The sequence below is a fragment of the Aspergillus alliaceus genome, assembly GCF_009176365.1.
Source record: "Aspergillus alliaceus strain CBS 536.65 unplaced genomic scaffold BDW43scaffold_65, whole genome shotgun sequence".
Taxonomy (NCBI): domain Eukaryota; kingdom Fungi; phylum Ascomycota; class Eurotiomycetes; order Eurotiales; family Aspergillaceae; genus Aspergillus; species Aspergillus alliaceus.
Genome location: NW_022474748.1, coordinates 148549 through 170034, shown reverse-complemented (window position 1 = coordinate 170034; position 21486 = coordinate 148549). Strand labels below are relative to the sequence as shown.

The window sequence follows — 21486 nt, the reverse complement described above, 5'->3', positions numbered from 1 at the left end:
CCGTATCCTTGTTAGCGCTAAAATCTCACGGGGCTGGTGGAAGCTATTTTGGCTGATTCATGCTTAACGGAGCTCTGTGCATATGTCATCGGCTCTACCTTCCAATCCTGGGGATCCTACTATGCTCAAGTTAAGGAGATACATTTCTCCCATTGCAATTATTCGAACAGAACTGCCCGGTAAGCTATATCTCTGTATATTTCACACTTATAATCGGGTACATACAGACAGCTACCACTGGCAAGTGCCAACATGTCTCAAGTGTATACCATAGAAGAGAACGGAAGACTGGCGGCCTACAGAGTATGATTTTCAGACTCCAGTACTCCGTATAGCGGTTCCCTCGTTTCTGTTACCTACGTGGCTGCTTATCCCCCCACAGTATATTAAGCGAGGTGTTCTTAGCAGCGTCTTAACCTCTTTTAGATTTTCAGCTGAACAATTCTAGTGGCGGGGATTTTAACCTCTAACCATCGCAATTTACTCTTCGCAAGACATTGCGATTAAGGTGCAAATTTACATGCGTAGCTTCTCACCTACTTCTCATATTGAATGAGGATATGTGCAAAATAAACACTCTACAAATCAAATCGCAATGTACATAGGTGTTGGAACCTGATATGCCTCGTATATACGCAATATGTACAGTACCAGCAGCAAAGTCTCCACACATTACGTACGCGGCTCCCAGTAACTATAAGACCGAAAGGTGTGGTGTGTAAAGACCCTACTACTACTTTAGGAAAATGCTGTAGGAAGAAATTCTTCACAACTTTCCCCTGCAGGTTTCTGCGGAACTTTTGGTTTTTCCCTTTTCGCTCTGGGTCAGGTTTAGCGCCTGTTTCTGTTCGCGGAGAAGCCCGTGGTGTGCTGAGCAATTCCGGAGTAATCGGGAATAAACTACAACTGGTGCATATAACTCCGTAGTCTCCCCATCGCTTGGCCAATACTTGGATAGTGTCATGCCATAGAGTTGGAGATACCCATTTCTTCCGTCTCAAGCCACCTTGATGCTATCATTAGTGCTTATCGCTGTCTTACACGGCTTTTGAGTGATAGTGAAGATTTTAGTTGAGGAAGCCTCAGCTACGCCGTGTCGAGTTTCCCCGTTGCTCTCATCTCTGATTCATGATAGTAGGTTTATCTACGCTAAACTATGCCTTCTGCTCATCTTGAAACCCCTTGGCGGCTTCTAGCCATATTTCAAGACATTTTGCAACTTTTAATAGCGAGTTGATGCGGGTTGGAAATTTTTACTGTCATGTTGGAAATATATGAAGGGAAATCTGCTGTCTGTTGACAAGCAGACAAATCGCTGATAGTACTTTCTCATGTTATCTCCATGGAGGATTTACTTTGAAAAGAAATCTACTTTCTTGCTATCTGTCCAAGCACATGGAGTCGCGAAGAGTGCATATACCCCAGTCCTTGTTGTGTTGATTAACGATGTGGCCTATGCATAGTTATTCCAGAAAGCTCCAAAGTTACCGGTAAAAGATTAGTACGGAAGCTTAAACCATAAGTCATAGATTTACCCCGATCGTACAAGGATCCGAATGCATCCCTCGTAGTAAAATATATATATATACATATATATATATATATATACACATATTTTATATACCTCTACGAGGAAAGGTACAGCAGTTGATTCATATGCAACTCAGTAAGGACCGTCATAGCTTCAACTATTATATTCTAATCTGCACCTAGCACTAAAAGAAATAGGGTACGAGTGTACTCTACAGTTAGTTTCAGATCTATAAGGGTTGCACTTATAGTATTAACAGCATTAAATGACGAGGATCATGAGGGTGAGCTAGGCACATAACCAAGAACCAGCGACCTCGCATAGCTTCACCAGGCATTTCTCCTTGCTTGACCCTTGGATAAAACATATGTCTAATCAAGGTCCAGAAGGTTTATGCATACTTCCGAACAAGCATTTCCAGGCCATTTGGATCAGCACCCGTTAATTCGTCCAGCTTTTGACCATCTTTAAAGACCATGAAGGTTGGCATGGCTCTGATTCCACATTCTTGGGAAATTTCCTCCTGTTGGTCAACATCAACCTTGACAAACTTGATCCTACTGAAGTCCGCGTCGGAGGCCAGCTTTTCAAAGACTGGGCTGATGAATCGGCAAGGACCACACCATACAGCCCAAAAGTCGATTATAACGAAGTCGCCCGAGTTGATAAGAGATTGGAATTCGGAATAGCTAATGGAGCACAGTAAACGGTCAGTTGTATTCAGAGGGAGACTGGGAACTAAACACGATGACTCTACAAGACTTACCTGTTGAGAGCAGTAACAGCCATGATGAAGGTATTGACAAGGATTTGACTCTGGCTGGAAGGTAGGGTTCAGGAAGGGTAATTGTATCCCTAGACAAGGTTTCGATGGGTGTGGTTGCAAATAAAAGTTCGTGAAGGGAAGGGAAGGGAATGAATGGTATATATCAAGAAGGTTCGAGCTGCAGGTGACATATTTGGGCACTTATTTTTAGGCTCCATTTACTGTGCATTCTGCTTGTCGATCTCAAATAGATCTCTATCCCCCACCTCGCTCGGACCGTCGCAGGTGGAACATAATTGTGGTGAACTGTACAGCTGAATAGACACCAAAGTGGCCTATTGTCGAATCACCAAGCTCTAAACCGACACTAGCCGTGTCTAATGCATCCGGAGAAACTCTACCCCCCACTCTATTTATCATCTTGCCCCTCTCTCAGCCGTGCAGGTCCTTTTTTCTCCCCCGAGGAACGCCTCTCATTCCGACTGTGATACCTTATGATCATTCAACACTCCAAGGCATCAGTGAGACCGGGGATATATTTCCGCAGCATAGCTTTCCACTCCTGATCCTCAGAACTGAAACTAATTCCAGCAGAGAATCCCACCGCACTGAGAGATCATTCGAAGCCTCCCAATCAAGAATCCCAGTGACGTGGCCCTTCCCACCATGAGTGAATGTGTACGGTGTCGCAGGTGACATAGATCTCTTTCTTCAGTATTGCCTCCATCTCAGACCAAATCTCGTCGTCTGTTAAAAAGGGGCCCTGGGGAAGACCTAACTATTTATAAAAAGAACGGCCAAGTATAAAAACTGACTGTTTACAGATCTTAGCTGAAACTGTAGCTAGCGGAAGTAGCTTTAATAGTGAGCGGTCTGTCGGCTATGCTCTTTTTCTCATCTGCAAAGACTCTGCCCCAGACTTTATCAAGTGGCCTTCCTTGAATATGTTTTGACAATAGAAAATAGTGTCCCTAATTCTACTCCCAACCAATGAAAAATCTGTGAATAGAGGAATAGAAACGAAAGAGTTATTTAGAAACTGGATCTTTGGTACTTCAAAGATTGGAGCCTCATTAGACCGTTTTATGAGGATCATCTTAGATCCTAGAGACCAAGACACTCGGTAGCTAGCGCCATAGAACAACATGACATGGCTCTCGCAGCTGCAACTGCAAGCAGCACAGGGATTCATTCTGGTAATTTGGGTATCAAAATGGAGGAGGACGGGACTCGTACTTAGGTCAATCACATTTTCCATGGCAATAAAGAAAAATCATACGCTATGTCTCTAGATGACGCCTGTGCCAAGTCCCTTCTGGTGACACCAGTAGCGTGATCTTTAATACTGAACAGTATGAGATTATTTTTTTTGGGCAGACCCAGATATTCCAGCATTTGCCTATGGGTTTAGCGTCAGACTTCAAGGTCTGTTTCGTACTACAGATATAGATCCGGCGTCTAACGACTTCTATAAACCCACTGCTCGATCGCAAACCAGTCGCAGCAAGCAAAATGTTCTCTTAATGAGGCGCATATCCTATACAACTAGGAGGGGCTCTCCTTGTCGATATAACTATTGCAGTAAGCTTACTAACCTAGGATTTTGTCGGCCGCCGTCGGCCGCCGTCGGGTTCCAAGTGGGGGAAAGTATGGACCCTTATTCGTAAGTTCATTTATCATCGGCCTCCCCTCAGCCGCCAAACAAGACTCTCTACCAGGAAGTACACTTGCAGAGTTAAGACTTTAGGTTCGCATGTCGCTGGTGTCTAGATTATCTAGTCTTGCAATGTAAGAGAATCATGATATGAATACCTACCTCACCGGGGTTGCTGACCAATCATCCTCCCAGCTCGACCAGAAGCCGTGTTGTATAAATCGGGTAGGATATTTGTTCAAATATAAAAAGGCTCGTTGATCCCGCAGATATGGTAGCATCTCTCCCCATCATTCTCGTTTCTCATCCCATCACCTCTTAGAGTATCCCAAGGGTTCCCCAGCGCACAACAATGGCATCTTCGCTTGACTCCAGCACCATTTTTCGGGTCGATGGAATAGTGGCCGTCATTACTGGAGGAGGCAGTGGTCAGTATCATACATCATGACTGCCACCAAAGCCGCCTTTGTTAATATTCCTGTGACTACCTACAGGTATCGGTCTGACCATGGCCCGCGCTCTCGCATCTAATGGCGCACGCAAAGTCTACATCCTCGGACGTCGGCTAGGGGTACTTGAGAAAGCAGCCGAGGAGCACGCCAGCATCATCCCACACCAATGCGACGTGACATCCAAGGACGATCTCCAAACTGCTGTGGACCGCATCACAGCCGAGGTAGGCTACGTGAATCTCGTCATCGCCAACTCCGGCAGTGTCGGACCTCCAGCACGCTACAGCCCAGACGCTTCGATACAGGAATTGCGCCAGACCCTCTTCACCAACTTCTCCATGGACGCAATGAACGAAACCCTGCACCTCAACATCACCGCCGCCTTCTTTACCATGACAGCCTTCCTGGAGCTGCTAGATGCTGGCACCAAGAACGCTCTGCAAGGCGGCTTCGGCAAGCCCATCAAAAAGGGCAGTGACGTCCCGTCAATCCAGAGCCAGGTCATCTTCACGACTAGTATATCTGCGTTCAGTCGGCACTTTTCGTCTTCGCCCCCGTATTTGACTAGCAAGGCTGCAATCATGCAGGTGACTAAACAGGCTAGTAGTCAGCTGGCTAGGTTTGGCATTCGTGTGAATGCCCTCGCTCCGGGAAGTAAGTAAAACATGTACATTATTACTCTAACTGTGAGACTGACGGGCGACCCTTTCAAGTTTATCCCTCCGATCTAGCTTCCGTGCTGACACAGGGCCGCAAGCCGGAAGAGGAGGCATTCGACGACCAGAGATTTATCCCCGCTAGGCGTTTCGGTGGTGACGAGGAGATGGCTGGTGCAATTTTGTACCTTGCTAGTCGGGCGGGAAGCTTCTCTAACGGGTCCATTCTCGTCACTGATGGTGGTCGACTGTCGGTCATGAGCAGCACGTACTAAGGCCACGGCCTTGGGGAAGGTTAACTGTGGGGCTTTTTTTTTTTCAAGGCATGGAAATTAAATATCAATAGGCGCTGTAAGTCGCAATCAAACTGCAATATCTACATACAATCCGCCTATTTACGACATTTAGAAGAGAGGGGAGCAACGCAACATCGAAACCTAGTACAGTGAAATAGCAGTTCAATAAATATCTATCCAGTTACTATGTACACAGTACTGCTTACTATATACTATTAAGCCCTCCTCGGTATCTATGATATGGGGAAAGATTATGTTGATACCCTCTACGTTGGCGACGCTTAGTTAATATAACTAGTGTCAGCCCAGCGCTGCCAATCAGAGCCCAGGATCGTCGAGATAGAGACGGGCTCGTTCAGCTTCTCCGAGAAACTAGCGCGCTTACCCTTCGCTCCAGCTCCGGTGTTACCGTACTCCGCGAAGGTAACATTGTCAGTGTTAGCCTTGGTAGTCGACCACTCAGACCAGCCGGCCGAGTTAATCACATCACTCATAGAGGTCTTCTGGAAGAGGACGCGGGCATACTGGGACCAGGGGCGACCTGTTGGAAAGATTCATTGTTAGAAGAGAGGGGCCCGCGGAAATAAAGACCTAGAAGGCTGCGACACACCAAGATAGTAGGTACCCGAGGGGACGTCGTTGCCGGAAGCAGCAGCGATGTTAGACTTGTGGATCACGTAGTACGATATGTCGGTTTCAGAGCTGCGACCGTTGGCGGTGATGTAGCCAGAACTGGGGCCCTTGAGGACGCGGATGTCGCAGTCGTGGAACCAGGCGCGGGCATGCTGGCCGAAGATGAAGTCACTGGTTTTGGAAATGCGCGTAAGTTATTTCCTCGTGCTTTGGGGAATAGAGTGTAAGGGTGCATACACAGCGCCCTCGATCAGGGTGTGAGCGTAGACCTGATTTCCGCTCTGGGCGAGAAGGGTATCTATTTCACGACGGGTTAACAGGAATGCCTTGGCCCCGTGAATATGTCGTCCGTGACTTACCTTGATATCCCTTGAACTGGCATCCATAGTATCCCTGGCCATTTCCATAGGCGCTCACAGCCAAGGCTTGGTGGCCAACTTGGCCAGCGGTGTTGATAATGTTGAGGTTGTAGATGGAGGAGTTAGGGGAGTGGTTACGAACAGTGCCCATTTTGTTGGTCAGCACATACACATGCATAGGGAGACTTTTTGCAAGAGGGAAGTCTCACCAGTCTCGTCATCGTTGGCGACATCGGCTAACTTGATGTTGTGGGTGATGTTGACCAGGTTGCCCGAGTAGCTGGTAGTACTATTATTGCATTGTTAGATGAGAAGATTGCTGACCAGCGCAACAATCATGAGACATACTCATCGGTCTGGCCGTAGATGATCAACTCTCCGGCCAAGGATGGAATGTACACCTGTTCGTCGTAGGTACCCTCCTCGATGAAGATGGTCTGGGTTGAGGTTGAGGTGGTGCTCAAGGCCTTAACAGCAGCGCTGACCTATTCAATTACGAATCATACATCAGTATACACCCAAAAACATACGATTTGCGTTTCACATGCTCACCGTGTCATAATCACCTCCCGACTTAGCAACGACAATGGCACCCTCAGGAGCCGTCATGCGGCTCGCGGCCAGAGCGGTCGTGGCAAAGAAAATGGATGCCAAAAATGATTTCATCATAATTGATAGCTACTGGGAAAAGATCAACAAATTAAAGTTTGCCGTTAATAGAGGAATCAAAGCGCATGGCGAGACCTCGTCTTTATAGGTAGGCATTTCTCAACCATCATTTAACATGGAATGTGGATTGATGTCTCGATCAGGACCTCCGAGTGGAGACACCGGTGGGGATTCTTTAACATGTTAATGACTATATGTGAAATAGCTAAGACTCTTCAGGTACTCTGGTGTCTTGGGAGAAGCTTCTTTAGGGCTAGTGGACCCCAGCCCTTCTCCAATCGGAGTTTTTCTACACGGCTCCTTAATTAGCATTGATATTAACATAATTAATTCAAATGGAGATTGCTGACTCTACTAAACACCATCTTCATTATAGTCTCAATAAAAACCATCGTATTCTAAAAATGTGACTAGGAAGAATTAAGAGAAGCCATCAAATCATATCGAGCCCCGAGACCTCCGAGACAGGGGGTTTTCCAGAACTCCAGGATGTTTGAGCCTTGTGGGGATTAAAATATGCTAGCAGAGTCAGACTCTTTTTTTTCTCCGTCCGCAAACTATTCCTTCTTTCTTTCCCTCTTGAGCATTCTCCGGAAGCTCAGATTGGTGGGATTTGAAATATGCACCCCGGCAAATCAAGCTTCATAGTCAAACCTTAGCCAAAGATTGACGTATACCATAAGGACTGAGTTCAATCCCATTGAGTTAGAGATAAGTGGCAGAATTTTCTTCTTTAATTTCCCCGGGTACATTTGCCGGCTGCATACTGAGAAATTCTTCTTAGTCCCACCCATGTTGTCCAGAAGGCACATCGTCCCTTGAAGCCAATGTCAGGGGAATTTCGACTTGCTCAAGGATGTTTAGCGTCACCAACTGTCTCGCTTGGCAGGAATGATTCAAGTAATCGTACGTTAAAGGATAGGATCGACAAGTGGAACTAGGTCGTGGGTCGAAGATACAATTGTCGTAAGGAAAAATAAGGAATTTCAGCTTTTGGGTGAACGGGAGTTCTCAAGGGACCAGAAGTATTGCCACTTTTCAGAAGACAACAATGTTCCATTCTGTAATACCTCAAGCGGATTAAATGACAAATCATAGGTAATCATGTTGTGCAAAGGTAACTAAACTTATCACAAGCCGCTTGTGCTAATAAAAGCTCGGGAAAATGGAGATGTGCTGCAGAAGTACTGCCCTAGAGCTAGTTGGATCTTTCACCTGGACCAGTTGTATGATCCATCAACTAAGTAGGAGGAGCAAATTGAAAGAAATGAATAAACCAGTGATGATATAAGTGGATGAGGTCCAAAAACCTCCTACGCGAAACCCGTAGAGGCTAGGCTTAAGCATAAATTTTTCCGACTGAGAATACCCAGAACCACTGGACATCCTCGAGGACTCGCGGGAATCGAGGTTTCGCTTTTGGTTTCGTCGCATTTCACGAAATTCACATCCCTCATGAAACATGTCTTAGAATCTTTATCAGGGCCAAAAACCCAAAGCGCACCGTTAAATTGTCCAAGCCCTCTTTATGGGTGTTGGGGCCAAGCAAGAATCTTTTGACGAATTGACCATGAGTTCGCCAAATGACTGTGTCACAGACTGGAATCTGAAGTGTCCTATCCATGACGCCTTCAGTTTCAGTTTCCTGTTACTTTAGATCAAACGATAAATAGACAGGCTACTTAGATTTGAGGTGGAACTCAAAGAAGATAGGAACATAGGAACATTCGAGAGACACACGAGCTATAAAAACATGGTTGAAGACTGTCGATACTGCTCACACCAAGACTCAAATTGAATTTCAACCAATAGTAGTCTATACAAGACGCATGATTGTGGGCCGTGGTGCAGTTGTTCCCATGCTTTTCCTGGACCAGACAAGCATATTGGTGATGTAACTGATAGAAAGCTTCCTTGAGGATGACTGCATCAAAAAAAAGGCATCAGAAGACATTCTCTTCTTACTATTGTCAAAAACGTGGCTATAAACATGGCGCATATTGAACCATGGGAAATACAAATCAGTTTAGTCGCATATCCTCGGGGATCACCAAGACGAGTGTCCTCGTATCCTAGCGTGAGGTCCTCGATTGATTTCGAACGGTCCAGATCTTTGTCGATAAATGGGCATGACATTTTACTTTACCTTTGCTACACTAACTTTACCTTAATGTAACATGACTTGCCCCGTATACATACTCAAAGTTCATATATTGTCGATCATATGTATTGACAAAACTTTTGGTTTCCCAAAGTATCCATGTCTCATTCTGATGGCAAAAAGCAAATTTGGGCATAAGGGTACAGTTTGAGCTGCCCTACTGACACAAACAAGCCGGTGCGAATGCGACCAACTTTTGATGTCTCCGAATCCATACCCGTTCCATCTTGAAGCAACCAGCTATTGTCCTTCATACACTAAATCGCCAAATATGACACTCCCGCACCCTTGATGTCACTATCACCTAGGCCTTCTACACTCCAATTGAACCCATCCTTAGTGACGTTTTCCGCCTTAGCTTCGAGTCTCAAGTTGTGCTGATTGCCAAAGTTGAACGACTTCAGAGCTAACGTCACCTCAGGAACTCTATCAAATGTTCCCTGAGGGAACGCCACCCTCCCACCTTTCTTCTGCGACTCGGATTGGCCTGATAAACCAGACGGGGTAGAAGAATCAACGGCACCGCTTGCAATGCCAGTCTTGGTTCCTGGATACGCAATCCAGGACGCGGTCCCACTATACAATTTACTATCACCCCATGTATCAATATGTAAATCAAATCCTTCGGTCGTAATATTCGAAGCGTGCGCTGCAATGCGCCAGTCCTTGTTCTTATCCATGTCCAAGCCCTGAAGCCAGATCACAACCTTTGGAGGTTCTGGGTATGATCTCTCGAATATCACCCGCTTGGTGTTCTGCCGACTAGGATCATTCCACGGGTGTAGGTCAAGAGTGTTAAATTCACCGATCTGGAACTCAGTATCAGTGCTAGAAACTTCGAACCACGCCGCTCCCGCGGAGTAGAGCACTGTATCAGCCCAAGCGTCAGTGTGAACAACAAAATCATCCTTTGTAATGCGCTCGGCGTACGCCTTGACACGGATGTTTGTGTCCTTGCTGAGGTCAAGCTCAGTCAGGCCGACGGCAACGCTTGGAGGCTCCGGATATGCAGATTCAAATGCAACTACCATCGAATTGAGCGCTCCCGGCGTATTATCGTTTCGACTCGCCTTAGTACTGAACCTTCCTACATCACGAGTCTGCTTAGGATAGAGGATGCCTACGAACGATTTATCAGTTGCCGAGAGAACTATGTTGTTCGGGGTCTCAAAGTCGCCAATGGTAAGCTCGTTTGGAATTCGATAGAGCATAATCGAATAGGGGTCAAAGCTGCTGTAGTTTGCTCCTGACGGCGGGTATCTCTCAAAGAGATTGCGATCGACCATTTCTTTTGTCCAGTTGTTCGGTGGCCCCCCAAAGTAATCGTACACCTTCTTCCTGTCCCAGGGGATATTGGCCGTGGGGCTCATGTGCTCATGAATTAGTCCAAGGGCATGTCCAAACTCATGGAGGGTGGTTCTCGAAAACTCCTCGTCCGTAGTATTATCGTCAAACCATCCGAAATTCATGGTCGGTTTATCAGGCGCGATCTGGAGGTTATGTCTGCCAAGATAGGACCAGGATCCTGCTCCTTTAGTGAAATCGACTCTTATCTCCGCTTTTGGAGAATCATCGAATATAAAGTCGATTCTTGCATACTTTTCCCAGATTTGAGCGAAATACATGACCTTTCCCTTGACAAAGGTATCCCCTGAGAGGAATCGTACATGAAGCTGTATACCAGGGCGCCAGTAAGCAGACCTGTCCATAGCAAGCTCTGGCGGCCCAGAGCCTAGCGCCGGGGGCCTCAGGTTGCCTTGGGGAAGCGTTGAATCGTCCCCAGGCGGTAGAAGCTCAAGGCAGATCTTCACGTCCTTTGTCATCGTGCCTTTTTAATCTGTTGACGTCTGATGTCTTTAAAAACTGACTCTGACAATGATCGGATTGTCCATCCTAACGACACTGGATATTCCCCTTCATTTATAATTCGGGCCATGGACAAAAGTGAGTGCTACCAAGAAGATGCACCGTCCAGGAAAGATGAAAGAGAAAAAGCAAAAGCAAAAGCAAACTGAAAACTGAAATTGTAACAAGTGCGTGACATCTTCAGACCCTTCTAGACCTAGATGCAAGACCTAGATGCACGACCTCAATCTTGGTAGCTTTGCGGCAATCCTAGAAGTAGAACAAAGTCACCGCCCACTCGGGAGAGGATATATATAAGTTTTATTGAATCCAAAGTTATACTCCGATTAGAATTTCTCAGAATGCAGTCTGGTGATAGTATGATAAAGCTTGGAGTGAATCGTCATGCAAGTGGGATTTCGCAGGAATAGGCTCAACACTGGGGTTAATTTCTAAGTTTTATGTGAATTTAACACCACCCTCAGGTGATCTTTCCCAACTCGTGATTGTGTTTCACCATAGAATACATAATCCTAGGTTACCTTGCAGCAACGAGTATTATTCCAGGAAGGTAATCTTTCTCTCAAACGGTTTATTATGAATACGGGAGAAGGCAACCCCAAAAAAATCGCAGCCTGAGGTCGTGTAATTATAGAAACTTCCCAGATTTTCTGTTAAGAACTTGACCAGTAGCCTGTCTGTGTATTCGCTCTGCTAGATTGCCTGCCCGAGCTTGCACCCTGATACAGATAGTGGTTTATAATAAATATTCCCGGGCTTATTATTAGCTATTTATTCTCCCCGAGACTTTTAAGTGATATTACAGGCGTAGATTAGAGTTACTTACACAATTCACCATAACACGCAAACGTGAGAATATCTCTTTGTTTCTGTACTCTCTACATCCTTACAAATGCTCGGTCATACTCCCCCAACTGACATTCGAACGGCATTCTTTCATCTCTACTAGCCTCGCGCGGGAACACACCGAGAGCCATCGAGAAAGAGATAGGTCAGAAGACCGTCTCTGTGGCGAGTGGTTCTCTCAGCAACTTAAGAGATCTGTGGGAACAGACGACTCTACAGCCCTTACTACCGACCCTACCATGTAACAACAAGACCATTAAGATCCTGTAAGCATGGCTTCCGCAATACGGTAGACCAACTATCATTCTTCTTAGGGGTAGCAGGAGCCAAGGACGCAGATGGCAGCTCGAAAGCAGGCACCATCGTCAATCGCGTGTTGCGACAACGAGTTGGGAAGAGACAGCAATGAAGGTCACAGCAAACTCGAAGCTGTCAGGAAAGGTTAAACAGTTCAACTATAGAGGAAGACTACCTACCGATTGGAAACGTCAAGTGAGGAACCGGAAGGTGGTGTCTCGACCGCTTTGGACAACGAGAGTGTGAACGAACCACAACGCAGAGGGCTGGGAGAGCCGTTAGTAGCGCTGCTGAAGCTCCACATGAGTTCACGCAGCCTGACCCAGAAATGAGGCCTACTCTGTTGCTCGTTGAGGGGGATGAGAAGAAAGAAGAGGATCTACATAATTTGAAGCCGATGGTATCGGAAAGGTCTCCAGATAACAGGTCCTCTCAGTGATGTTGAACTCACTGACCGTATAAAGCAACTTACTGTACCGGACGATGTCTCGGATTCGGCGGGATACAGGAACTATTTGGTCCAATCAACCCCGTACCAACTCTGCGTTACCCTTCGAGCAACGTGTTTATCCAAAAGTTTAAATTCTACTTTCCGAGTCTAGAGCCAAGGAGAGTCTGGTCTGATTGCTCATACCTCATTTATCTGTGCTTTGATGCTTTTACGAGGCAGAGGCTACGCTAGGAATATCTCCGGCCACGGCTGCACGTGAATCGATAACTTGCTATTGGTGTATAGAATCTCATCAACAGCATTTGTGATCCAATCCTGGGCCCTACGAATCAATCCAGAGATACAAATCATTAAAGGACTAACGATACATGCTCAGTTAGTGGGTGTCCGTCTCCCATCGCTACCAGCTCTACTTTGACCAATGGCAGAGGCGGGGGATCGCGGTAAGTGGTCGCAATCAAGATGATTGTTGCTGTTTGACGTTTACCACTTTACCTATGGTCTCTCGGTCAATAACTCCGTCTAATAATTGACCAAAGGAGTCTGGGTCGAATGTGGATGATTGCACACCAGGAATGTTGTCAACATTTGTGCACGTGCATTCGAAAACCGGGGAATTTAGGGCATTCGGGTCGTTCCATTAGCACCTCGAGCATCTGCCAATTGTAATTCCATTCCCACTAGAATTATCAGTTAACTCTTGCAATATTGCTGGAAGTCAGAAGGATACATACAGTTTTAGAGGTACAAGCCCGCTCATTAGATTCCAGCCAAGGTAATTGTTCAAGCCGAGCTGTGATTGTATAGTGCCGCACGTTCCTTTAATGTACGCTGTACTGCCAAGCTGAAGTATTGTGATCCCTCGACAATCACGGAGCAGTTGTAGCTGAGGGTCAGGCGGAGGAGCAGCTGGACGGCACGGAGGAAGCTAAAGGGTCAGACTGAGCAGACAAACGATACGGATCCTCTAGTGGTATGCGTCTTTTGACCAGCGTGAATGTACCATGACTAGTCGCCAAGCTACTACATAGAAAGCGACAATGGTCCAAATTCGATACATCCTTACGAAAGAAAAGCGAATAGTACTGGAGAGAGAGAAAGCTGAAGATCTTCAAATGATAATCACCCTGCCCAGGGGCTTTATTAGATTGCTTATGTAGATCTTGATAGCTGTACTTTTTATTGATTATTCCCTAACTTGACTCTCTTTGAATCACTATATTTAAATACTATATTACTTGAGAAGCAGTGGTTGTCTTTGTTAAGACGGGTCAGGACGCCGGGCAACAGTGCTCGAAGCGGTTGTGATTAGTAGAGCCATTCAGGAGTTGGTTGGTTGATGTTGTCGAAGGGGGATAAGATGTGAGCCTATGTGTCTCAAAATAGCCTGAGTGTTTGTCTGACGCCCCTGGATCATGGATTTAATTCATTGTGCAACAGCTGGTATTCCAAAAGGTTTGTCCGCTCAAAACAAAAGGTATCCTTCTTTGTTTGCTGCGCTTCCACAAAGGTACTGGACTGGCCTCAACTCCCGGCAAAGATTTCCCTACCTAGTTATGGAGTTAGATTAGAGTTAAATTTGACTGGTTATGAACATAAGATTGGGTTGAGAATTCACTGTAGGGTCTTCCAAAGTTAGAGTACCATCATATACGATACCTTAAATTAGTGAACTTGACGAGTCAAACATAGTCAATCCGCAATAGTGTCGAGTTCTGCCTACATTATAATAATCACCGGGGGAAACAACCCTCACTTTCTGTATCCAAAACCCCACGGTTGCGGAGAAAATTTCGAGATCGTCAGTTGGATAGTCAACCCCACATGTACCAGGATTCAGCCTGAATTTCAGATCATACATATTGAACCTTCCAATAGAGTCTAGAATCAAGGAAAATCATGCAGTTGTAAAACTCCTCCACCAATCCCCCGGCGGCTTCTAGCCTGAATGTGATTTCAGTTTGAAGCAGACAAGCAGGACATAACGATACCACAAGCATTTATCCTTCGCTTCTTTTTATAGCCGTATAAAGGGTCGAAACGGGGAGCCTTATAGCTTATGGGTTCCGCAAGGTTAAATTTATGAAAGATTAATAAAGCTGCTCCATCTTGTCTTTGCCCTTGTGTCTCACGAAGCAAGGTTAGGTTGACAATCATATGCGCGTTAGGAAGACCATCATCCACCGTAGAATACTTATGTTTTCTCTCTATACACATTGATCACCCTTGATTATGCCCTATAAATCACAATGTGGCTACCATTGGCCTTCCTGCTGGTTTCTTTGCCACTACTTTTACTCATCAATCTAGTGGTGGTTGGTGAATCTGCAGATGCATCCTCAAAGAAAGCACTAAACCCAGACAATTCGACTCACGATAAGAGATCAGGATCCCCTCAGAATGCGGTACATAAATCACAGCATTATCTCAGAACGACCCAAAAGAAACATGACTATCGTTAACCGCTTACAGGTCACATGGGATCAACACTCTGCTCATCAACAACGAACGTATAATGATCTTCTCAGGTGAATTTCATCCTTTTCGTCTCCCCGTGCCTAGGTTATGGCTAGATGTCTTCTAAGATCAAAAGCATGGGCTTCAACGGTGTCTCCTTCTATAGCAGCTATGTCAGTCAATAATCTCGACCCCCAAGCAGAGTTCCCTGTTCCAGAAGGAATCCTCAACTACAACGGGATCAACCAGGTAGCAGGGACACTGGGGTCTGGACGAGAGAGCGGTGTTGGCCCATCTGGTTTGCAACTTGTGGCGTCGCGGTGGAATGGCCACGATACGTGGAGAGGAGCGTACTAAAGCGAGATCAGCCGTGGTATCTTACCTTCGAGGCTTTACATTGTCCCAGATCTTCAGGATTTGATCATCCTCTTGTAGGAGGGGTCTTTTACTCGAACCCTAATCGTGGGCCCAACAAAGGTAGGGTGTCATGGTGGGCCAAATATTGCTCTTATAGCTAGTAAATATTTGAAACCAACAAAGGAAGGTTCTTAATTTACAGATACAACTATCACATCTTCGAATACCCAGCGTTCAGTAGCAAAAGTCCTGGATTTGATGTAATTTTCTAGTTCTCCCATAGAGATACTCTGCAAGCAGTGTATAAATATTCTGATAGGAGATTTCTCAGCGCACCAATTGGCACAAGGCTGTGTGCAACAACAGGATTCTGTTACTTTGGCCTTGCGTACGGATTCCACCAACATATATCTATTGCAGGGTGATGTAGATTACATGCATGAATGAATAAACTTTCCGGCCAGTCCCGTCTCCTCATAAATCGAGACAGACGAGCCTTTTGGATTCGAATCCCGGCTGTCGAATAATGGATCCTCGATCCCACACTGCAACCAGCGGCTCCCTTACTTCTTCAAACATGAGCTGGTTGGTATACATACACAGATAAATCAAGTGTACTCAAACAGACAGAAGCCCAAGTTGGAATATCTTCTAACCAAAAACGGCATGTCTACAAATGCACCTGATGTCAAAAAGACCAAGAATAGGACATGTTACCGGTGGCAACTTTCCCAGCCAGTGATACACTGAGGGTCGAAGCCTGCTTCAGTCTCTCACCAAGCCAAGATTGTTTCCAAACCCTAATGCCAAGGCGCTAATATATGCCCTAGTCCACATTAGGTTTGCTGTTAACTCCACATAATTAAGGATGCGGATACGGTACGAACCGGAACAGAGCTCCACAGATGTACCATGGTTCTGTATTGTCGCCAAATACACAGTTACCACACATCGCCCACCTCTGATCTGCCCAGAATTCCTAATATTGCCAATACTTCACCCATTAGCTGTACAACATGGCACGACGCCTTGAACCCTGGCAGCATAAACTCATACGCCATATGATACACAGGAAAATATTCACTACTGCACAGATTGCTGATGCAGCTGAATGCAGTGAACGTTCTATTTGGAGTATTCGCACTAACGTTACTGGTAAACGAGCGGGCCACCTTTATTCCATACAAAAGAGTACTTTTAGAAACCAAGTACCTCAACAACCAAGGCTAGTAGTGATCTGAATCTTAGTATATATACTAATTCAATACTGCAGATATAGATATTTAAAAGTCTAGATCTAATAATATATCAGGTAACATAAATTACATTGTATTTTTGGTAATTTATCTATAATTGTATTTGAAATGTGAGAAAAATATATTAAAAATATATTAAAATATAATTTCTATTCAAATACCCTATATTTATATCAGTATCAAATATTATATTACTACCATCTCTGGTTGTTGAGATACCTGGATTATGAAAGTGCCATTTTATATGGAATACAACATGGCCCGCTCGGTTACCAGTTACGTTAGCGTACGTGTGTTTGGTAATGAAGGCCCACCCTTAGATCGCGGAGGTCGGCCACGAAGTATAACTCCACCTATGCTCGAAGCTCTTTTAGACCACCTCAAGGAAAAGCCTGGCCAATATCTTGAGGAGATGGCAGTCTTTCTGTATGATGAATTTGGTATCTCAGTGTCGCCCTCCACCATCAAAGGGACTCTTTCTAGGGAAGGTTGGACTAAAAAGAAAGCCCGGCAAAAGGCAAAAGAGCAGAACCCTGATCTACGAGATTTCTACTTTCATAAGCTATCTGATTTTCATTCGTATCACCTAGTGTACGTTGATGAGTCTGGATGTGACAAACGCATAGGTTTTAGGAGGACGGGTTGGTCTCCACTGGGAGTGGCACCGGTTCAAGTGGCAAAGTTCCATCGGGGCCAGCGCTATCAGATATTGCCTGCCTATTCCCAAGATAGTATACTTCTTTCTCGTGTTTTCACAGGCTCAACAGATGCTGTTGTCTTTGAGGGTTTCATTGAGCAGCTCCTCCAGCTCTGTGGAAGATGGCCAGAGCCAAAGTCTGTGCTAATCATGGATAATGCATCTTTTCATCATGCGGAGAGGATCAAGGAGATGTGCTCTGAAGCAGAGGTTAAACTTTTGTACCTGCCACCATACTCACCAGACCTAAATCCTATTGAAGAATTCTTCTCTGAGCTCAAAAGTTACATTAAGCGAAATTGGGAATCCTATGAGATGTTGCCTGATTAGGGTTTTAATACTTTTCTTCAAAGATGTGTGGATGCTGTTGGTGCGAGAAGAGAGAGCGCAGAAGGTCACTTTCGCCACGCTGGTGTAACTATTGAAGAATATATTTATGACAAATATGTTAATTAACTGTTATTAAATATTACTGTACTACCTAGGTTCAACAGGGTAGGAAGCCTTTTGTGAAACTATACAGCGATGACGTTCATATCACGAAGCAATCAGATTAGAAAATTGCTAATATATTTGACCGGTTCCTAAATCGTAATCGGATGAGGCGTCCAATATCTGTAGATCCATCTGCGTTGACGCAAGTCTCAGCCATCTCTCGGAGAGTTTTTTCTATGTAATCATCCGCGCCGCTAAGTTTCAGAATGTGGGCAATAGCACAATGGACCTCAAGAAGCTTCCTAGCGGGTGGGTCAACATCAAGCTCAGGACTGAGATTAAGCTCGCGGGTAACTGGAAATAATGCGTCACGTAAAAAGGGCCTCTGTTCAGTCGAGTCAATGATGTATATTCGGTCATTTTCAGGATCTTTTTGTTTGAAATATATCTCAAATTCTCCGAAAAGTCGATGATAACTGTGTGTTAGCGTCAATGCATTGTAGGGATTATCAATATCTGGACCTGCGATAAGAGGGCTAATGTCTGGGTCGAACATATTCAGAAAATGTAATGCAGCCTTTTTCGAGTCACTCTATAGGCTGTGATTAGAAAGAAAACAACGTCTTGCTCAATATACTGGTCACATACCAATTCTGACTCTTCTGAAGAGACCGTCGCGAGGGAATGGGGAATTATATGTGCCACTTCTAGATATTCGAACTGATCGCTTCTTTGATTCTTCAAAAGAATCCCGTCATCGTCTCTGCTATTCTCATTCTTCTCGAGTCGCTCTTTGGCTTCAGCTCTATCGAACTTTCGGGACACTACACAGCGGTGGTGATCGCGTTTGAGGCAGTTTTTTCGTAATCTAGAAACACGACTCTTCGTACCAGTCGGTGCATTCTGATTTGAAGATAGTGCCACAGGTGTGGGTTGAGGTGTTTTTACTGAAGACGCCCTTACTATAGCACGCCGCCATAGCGGTTAGCTAATGCCAGGATACTTCTACTACAAAGCAAGTAACTCACGTGGCATGAAGAAATTATCAATCATATATTCCGCAAAATTGTCAACAATAACTATGGCTTTATCTTTTGCCTTGGAATCCCACGACGAGAACGCGGAAAAGTAAGCGAAAGCTTGAGCGAAGCCTGAACCAGTTCTACGTTCTTCATCCGGTGATGCGTTCACAAATATGTATCTAAAGAAGGACTCGAGAAATTCATCCTTGCAATTAATACGTTTAAATGTTTCATGTATAAGAACAGCCGGCTTGTAGCGCCCCTTTAACGTACGCTCAGGTGCGTAGTCAATCAGCGTCTTGAACAAGCCTTGGGCCGCGTGACTCTCCTCTAATGTCAGGGGCGGCGGCCGAGGAGGATGGATAAATCTCGATAAGGAAAGTTGGTGTCGACGGTGTGCAGTGGCCATGATGAGATGGGGAGACAGCTACAAATTTGACCCCCAGTATGATGAGATGCAGTGGTGTTTGCTTAGCCGGCTTTATACCGGAACAACCTTTGTTCCGAGAGTGGAGCCCTTCCGTCGCAAAATCGGGGCCACAGAAAAAGCTGGGTCATTGAGACTTTGTTGAGTGTTGGAACAAATTGTATTCTTAGCATTCCTTTGATACAAATCAATCATTTGCTTGTTAAGAGAGTACAGAACTCCAACCCTTCAATTACAGAAACTAACAAATTGAATATTAGGCCATGAATGCAGCACAATTTCAATGCATAGTAAACTAAATAGGGGTTAGTAAATTTCCACACAGAAGTCTTTACGGGACGTGTCAAGAAAAGTACAGTACCATAACGCTCAACTGCCATTAGGAAGTCCCTAGATCCTTTCTTCATGCAATGAATCCCTTCTCACGTGTTTAACCCACTCACCAATGTCACGGACAAAACGTCGTGCAGTTCCCTTTGTTACCCCTTGTTCAATGAGGAATTGGCATATGCTCTTCATCCCTCTCAACTAACTCAAGGTCAAGACCATTTGGCAGAGTTATGTCACATGCCTTTCGCCAATCAGCTTTACGAATTTCGTCAGTTACCTGCATTTCATGCCATCTGCAATATTCCTTCACGGCTATATCCCGGGGCCCAGTGATTTGGAGTCTCTCATTTGAGGGTACAGGTCTGGGGCAGTGACGTAGATACGACAGGCTCATGTGCGCCCTGCGCGGGTACTGTAGGACAGTAATATTGATTGGACATGGAGCTCCAACTGTGAGTTGATTATTCACATTGTTTGACCCCCTCTCAAGCTTTTGTTGAGCCTCTAGGTATAATGCTTGTCGAATATTCTCCGGGACGTCGTCATGACTGTCCAGCTAGCCACCATTATTCACATGGTTAGTGAGTTCCTGAAGATGGGGTTTTCGGGGTTTGTAGTGTTTCCTGCCCTGAGGATCCTGCCAACACCACTGTCCAAAGTGGCAGCATGAAGTGACAGAACATCGCATAAGTTTGTATACATATCTCCAGGACGGACGAAGGTTGCTCAGATCCTTCCTCTTCAGCAAGAATCTGGGCGTCTCGTTCAGCAAGCATTCTCTTGGTGGCTGAAGCACCTCTTTTGTCACCTTTTCTCGGTGTACGATGCTGAAGGTCATCATCGTCGCGTATATACTTAAATGAAATAGCAATCTTGGGCTGTTTGCCCATACGAAGCAGATTGCTCCATTTACGAAGCTGTCTTTCCACTGGTCTCCAATCGATGTTAGTGGACTCATAGAGCTTCTCAAGGTCGTTCTGATTACGGTGGTTTACTGATACCACAATCGCCGTATCTTCTGACCGGACCCGCCGGTTACGTTTTTTCGACTGCACCAAACCTTCAATTTCTTTGTTTGAGGTGCTTCTCCCAATACTCACTGGGAGCTACGACCAAGTCCTGCTCAGTCTCCCTGGTCTCAATTCTGTGGTTGATTATTATCTTCCACGCGATTGTGTAGCAAATAAATTCCGACGGCTCTCTTTCATAATCCTCGCCCTCCTCCCCTTCAGCGAAAGGGAGGAATCTGAGGTAATCAGGCTGCGTTTGGCGGGTGATGGGATCCGGGGTAGGGCTTAGGGAATACAGCGTAGCGGGAGTACGGCCGAAGTTACCCGGTGTAGTGGCATATTGCGAACCTTCCTCCCATGGGTCGATCACCTGTGGTTGACTGGCTTCTGCATCATAGCTGGAAAGGCTATTTTGGTCATCCTTGAAAATTCAGGAATGGTTCCGATAGATCTAGCATTGATGCTGCAAGGGGTTAGCCCAAAGTTGCTTCCGTGCCCAATAGGGCATTCAATAACACGAAGCTATCCATAATAATAAGGGCGGAGTCTGTGCATAGAGAGCACTATTACAGTACCAATAAAGCGTTGCCTGTGAAACTTGACCCCGTGATAGCCTTGGGGGAGAAAACTACCTCCCTGCAGCAATAAACTGCAAGATACAGAAGAGAGCAAAAGGCCACTGTTGAGGTTGGCAAAACCAACATTCGCCATCCGTTTAGCGAATTGCACAGGATCTTCCAATAGATTCCAGCGACCAAGTATCACTCAGTACGAATTTCTATTGATAGCGTAATATATATACATGTCTGATACAGTATAAATTACTGATAATGATGTCACCAATCTATATATAGTTAG

General features: G+C 45.4%; 4 protein-coding genes across 4 annotated transcripts; 1 reads left to right on the top strand and 3 right to left on the bottom strand.

Annotated features, from left to right (window-relative positions):
* Nucleotides 1-1922: 1922 nt before the first annotated feature.
* Nucleotides 1923-2320, bottom strand: BDW43DRAFT_315940 (thioredoxin family protein; the record flags this gene model as incomplete). The annotated part of the gene is made up of 2 exons (XM_032048170.1): nt 1923-2220; nt 2298-2320. The coding sequence occupies 2 exons, from the start codon at nt 2318-2320 to the stop codon at nt 1923-1925; spliced, it is 321 nt and encodes a 106-aa protein (XP_031895279.1).
* Nucleotides 2321-4246: 1926 nt separating this feature from the next.
* BDW43DRAFT_291392 (SDR family NAD(P)-dependent oxidoreductase) lies at nt 4247-5510 on the top strand. The gene is made up of 3 exons (XM_032043611.1): nt 4247-4379; nt 4446-5057; nt 5117-5510. Exons 1-3 carry the CDS (start codon nt 4304-4306, stop codon nt 5332-5334), a joined length of 906 nt encoding a protein of 301 aa, XP_031895278.1. The 5' UTR covers nt 4247-4303; the 3' UTR covers nt 5335-5510.
* Nucleotides 5511-5636: 126 nt separating this feature from the next.
* BDW43DRAFT_322987 (pectin lyase fold/virulence factor) lies at nt 5637-7016 on the bottom strand (the record flags this gene model as incomplete). Its single annotated transcript, XM_032049655.1, has 7 exons — nt 5637-5896; nt 5966-6159; nt 6226-6286; nt 6348-6532; nt 6589-6636; nt 6696-6832; nt 6900-7016. The coding sequence occupies 7 exons, from the start codon at nt 7014-7016 to the stop codon at nt 5637-5639; spliced, it is 1002 nt and encodes a 333-aa protein (XP_031895277.1).
* A 2409-nt stretch (nt 7017-9425) lies between these two features.
* Nucleotides 9426-11000, bottom strand: BDW43DRAFT_322985 (Metalloprotease; the record flags this gene model as incomplete). Its single annotated transcript, XM_032049654.1, has 1 exon — nt 9426-11000. One exon carries the CDS (start codon nt 10998-11000, stop codon nt 9435-9437), a length of 1566 nt encoding a protein of 521 aa, XP_031895276.1. The 3' UTR covers nt 9426-9434.
* Between the last annotated feature and the right edge of the window lie 10486 nt (nt 11001-21486).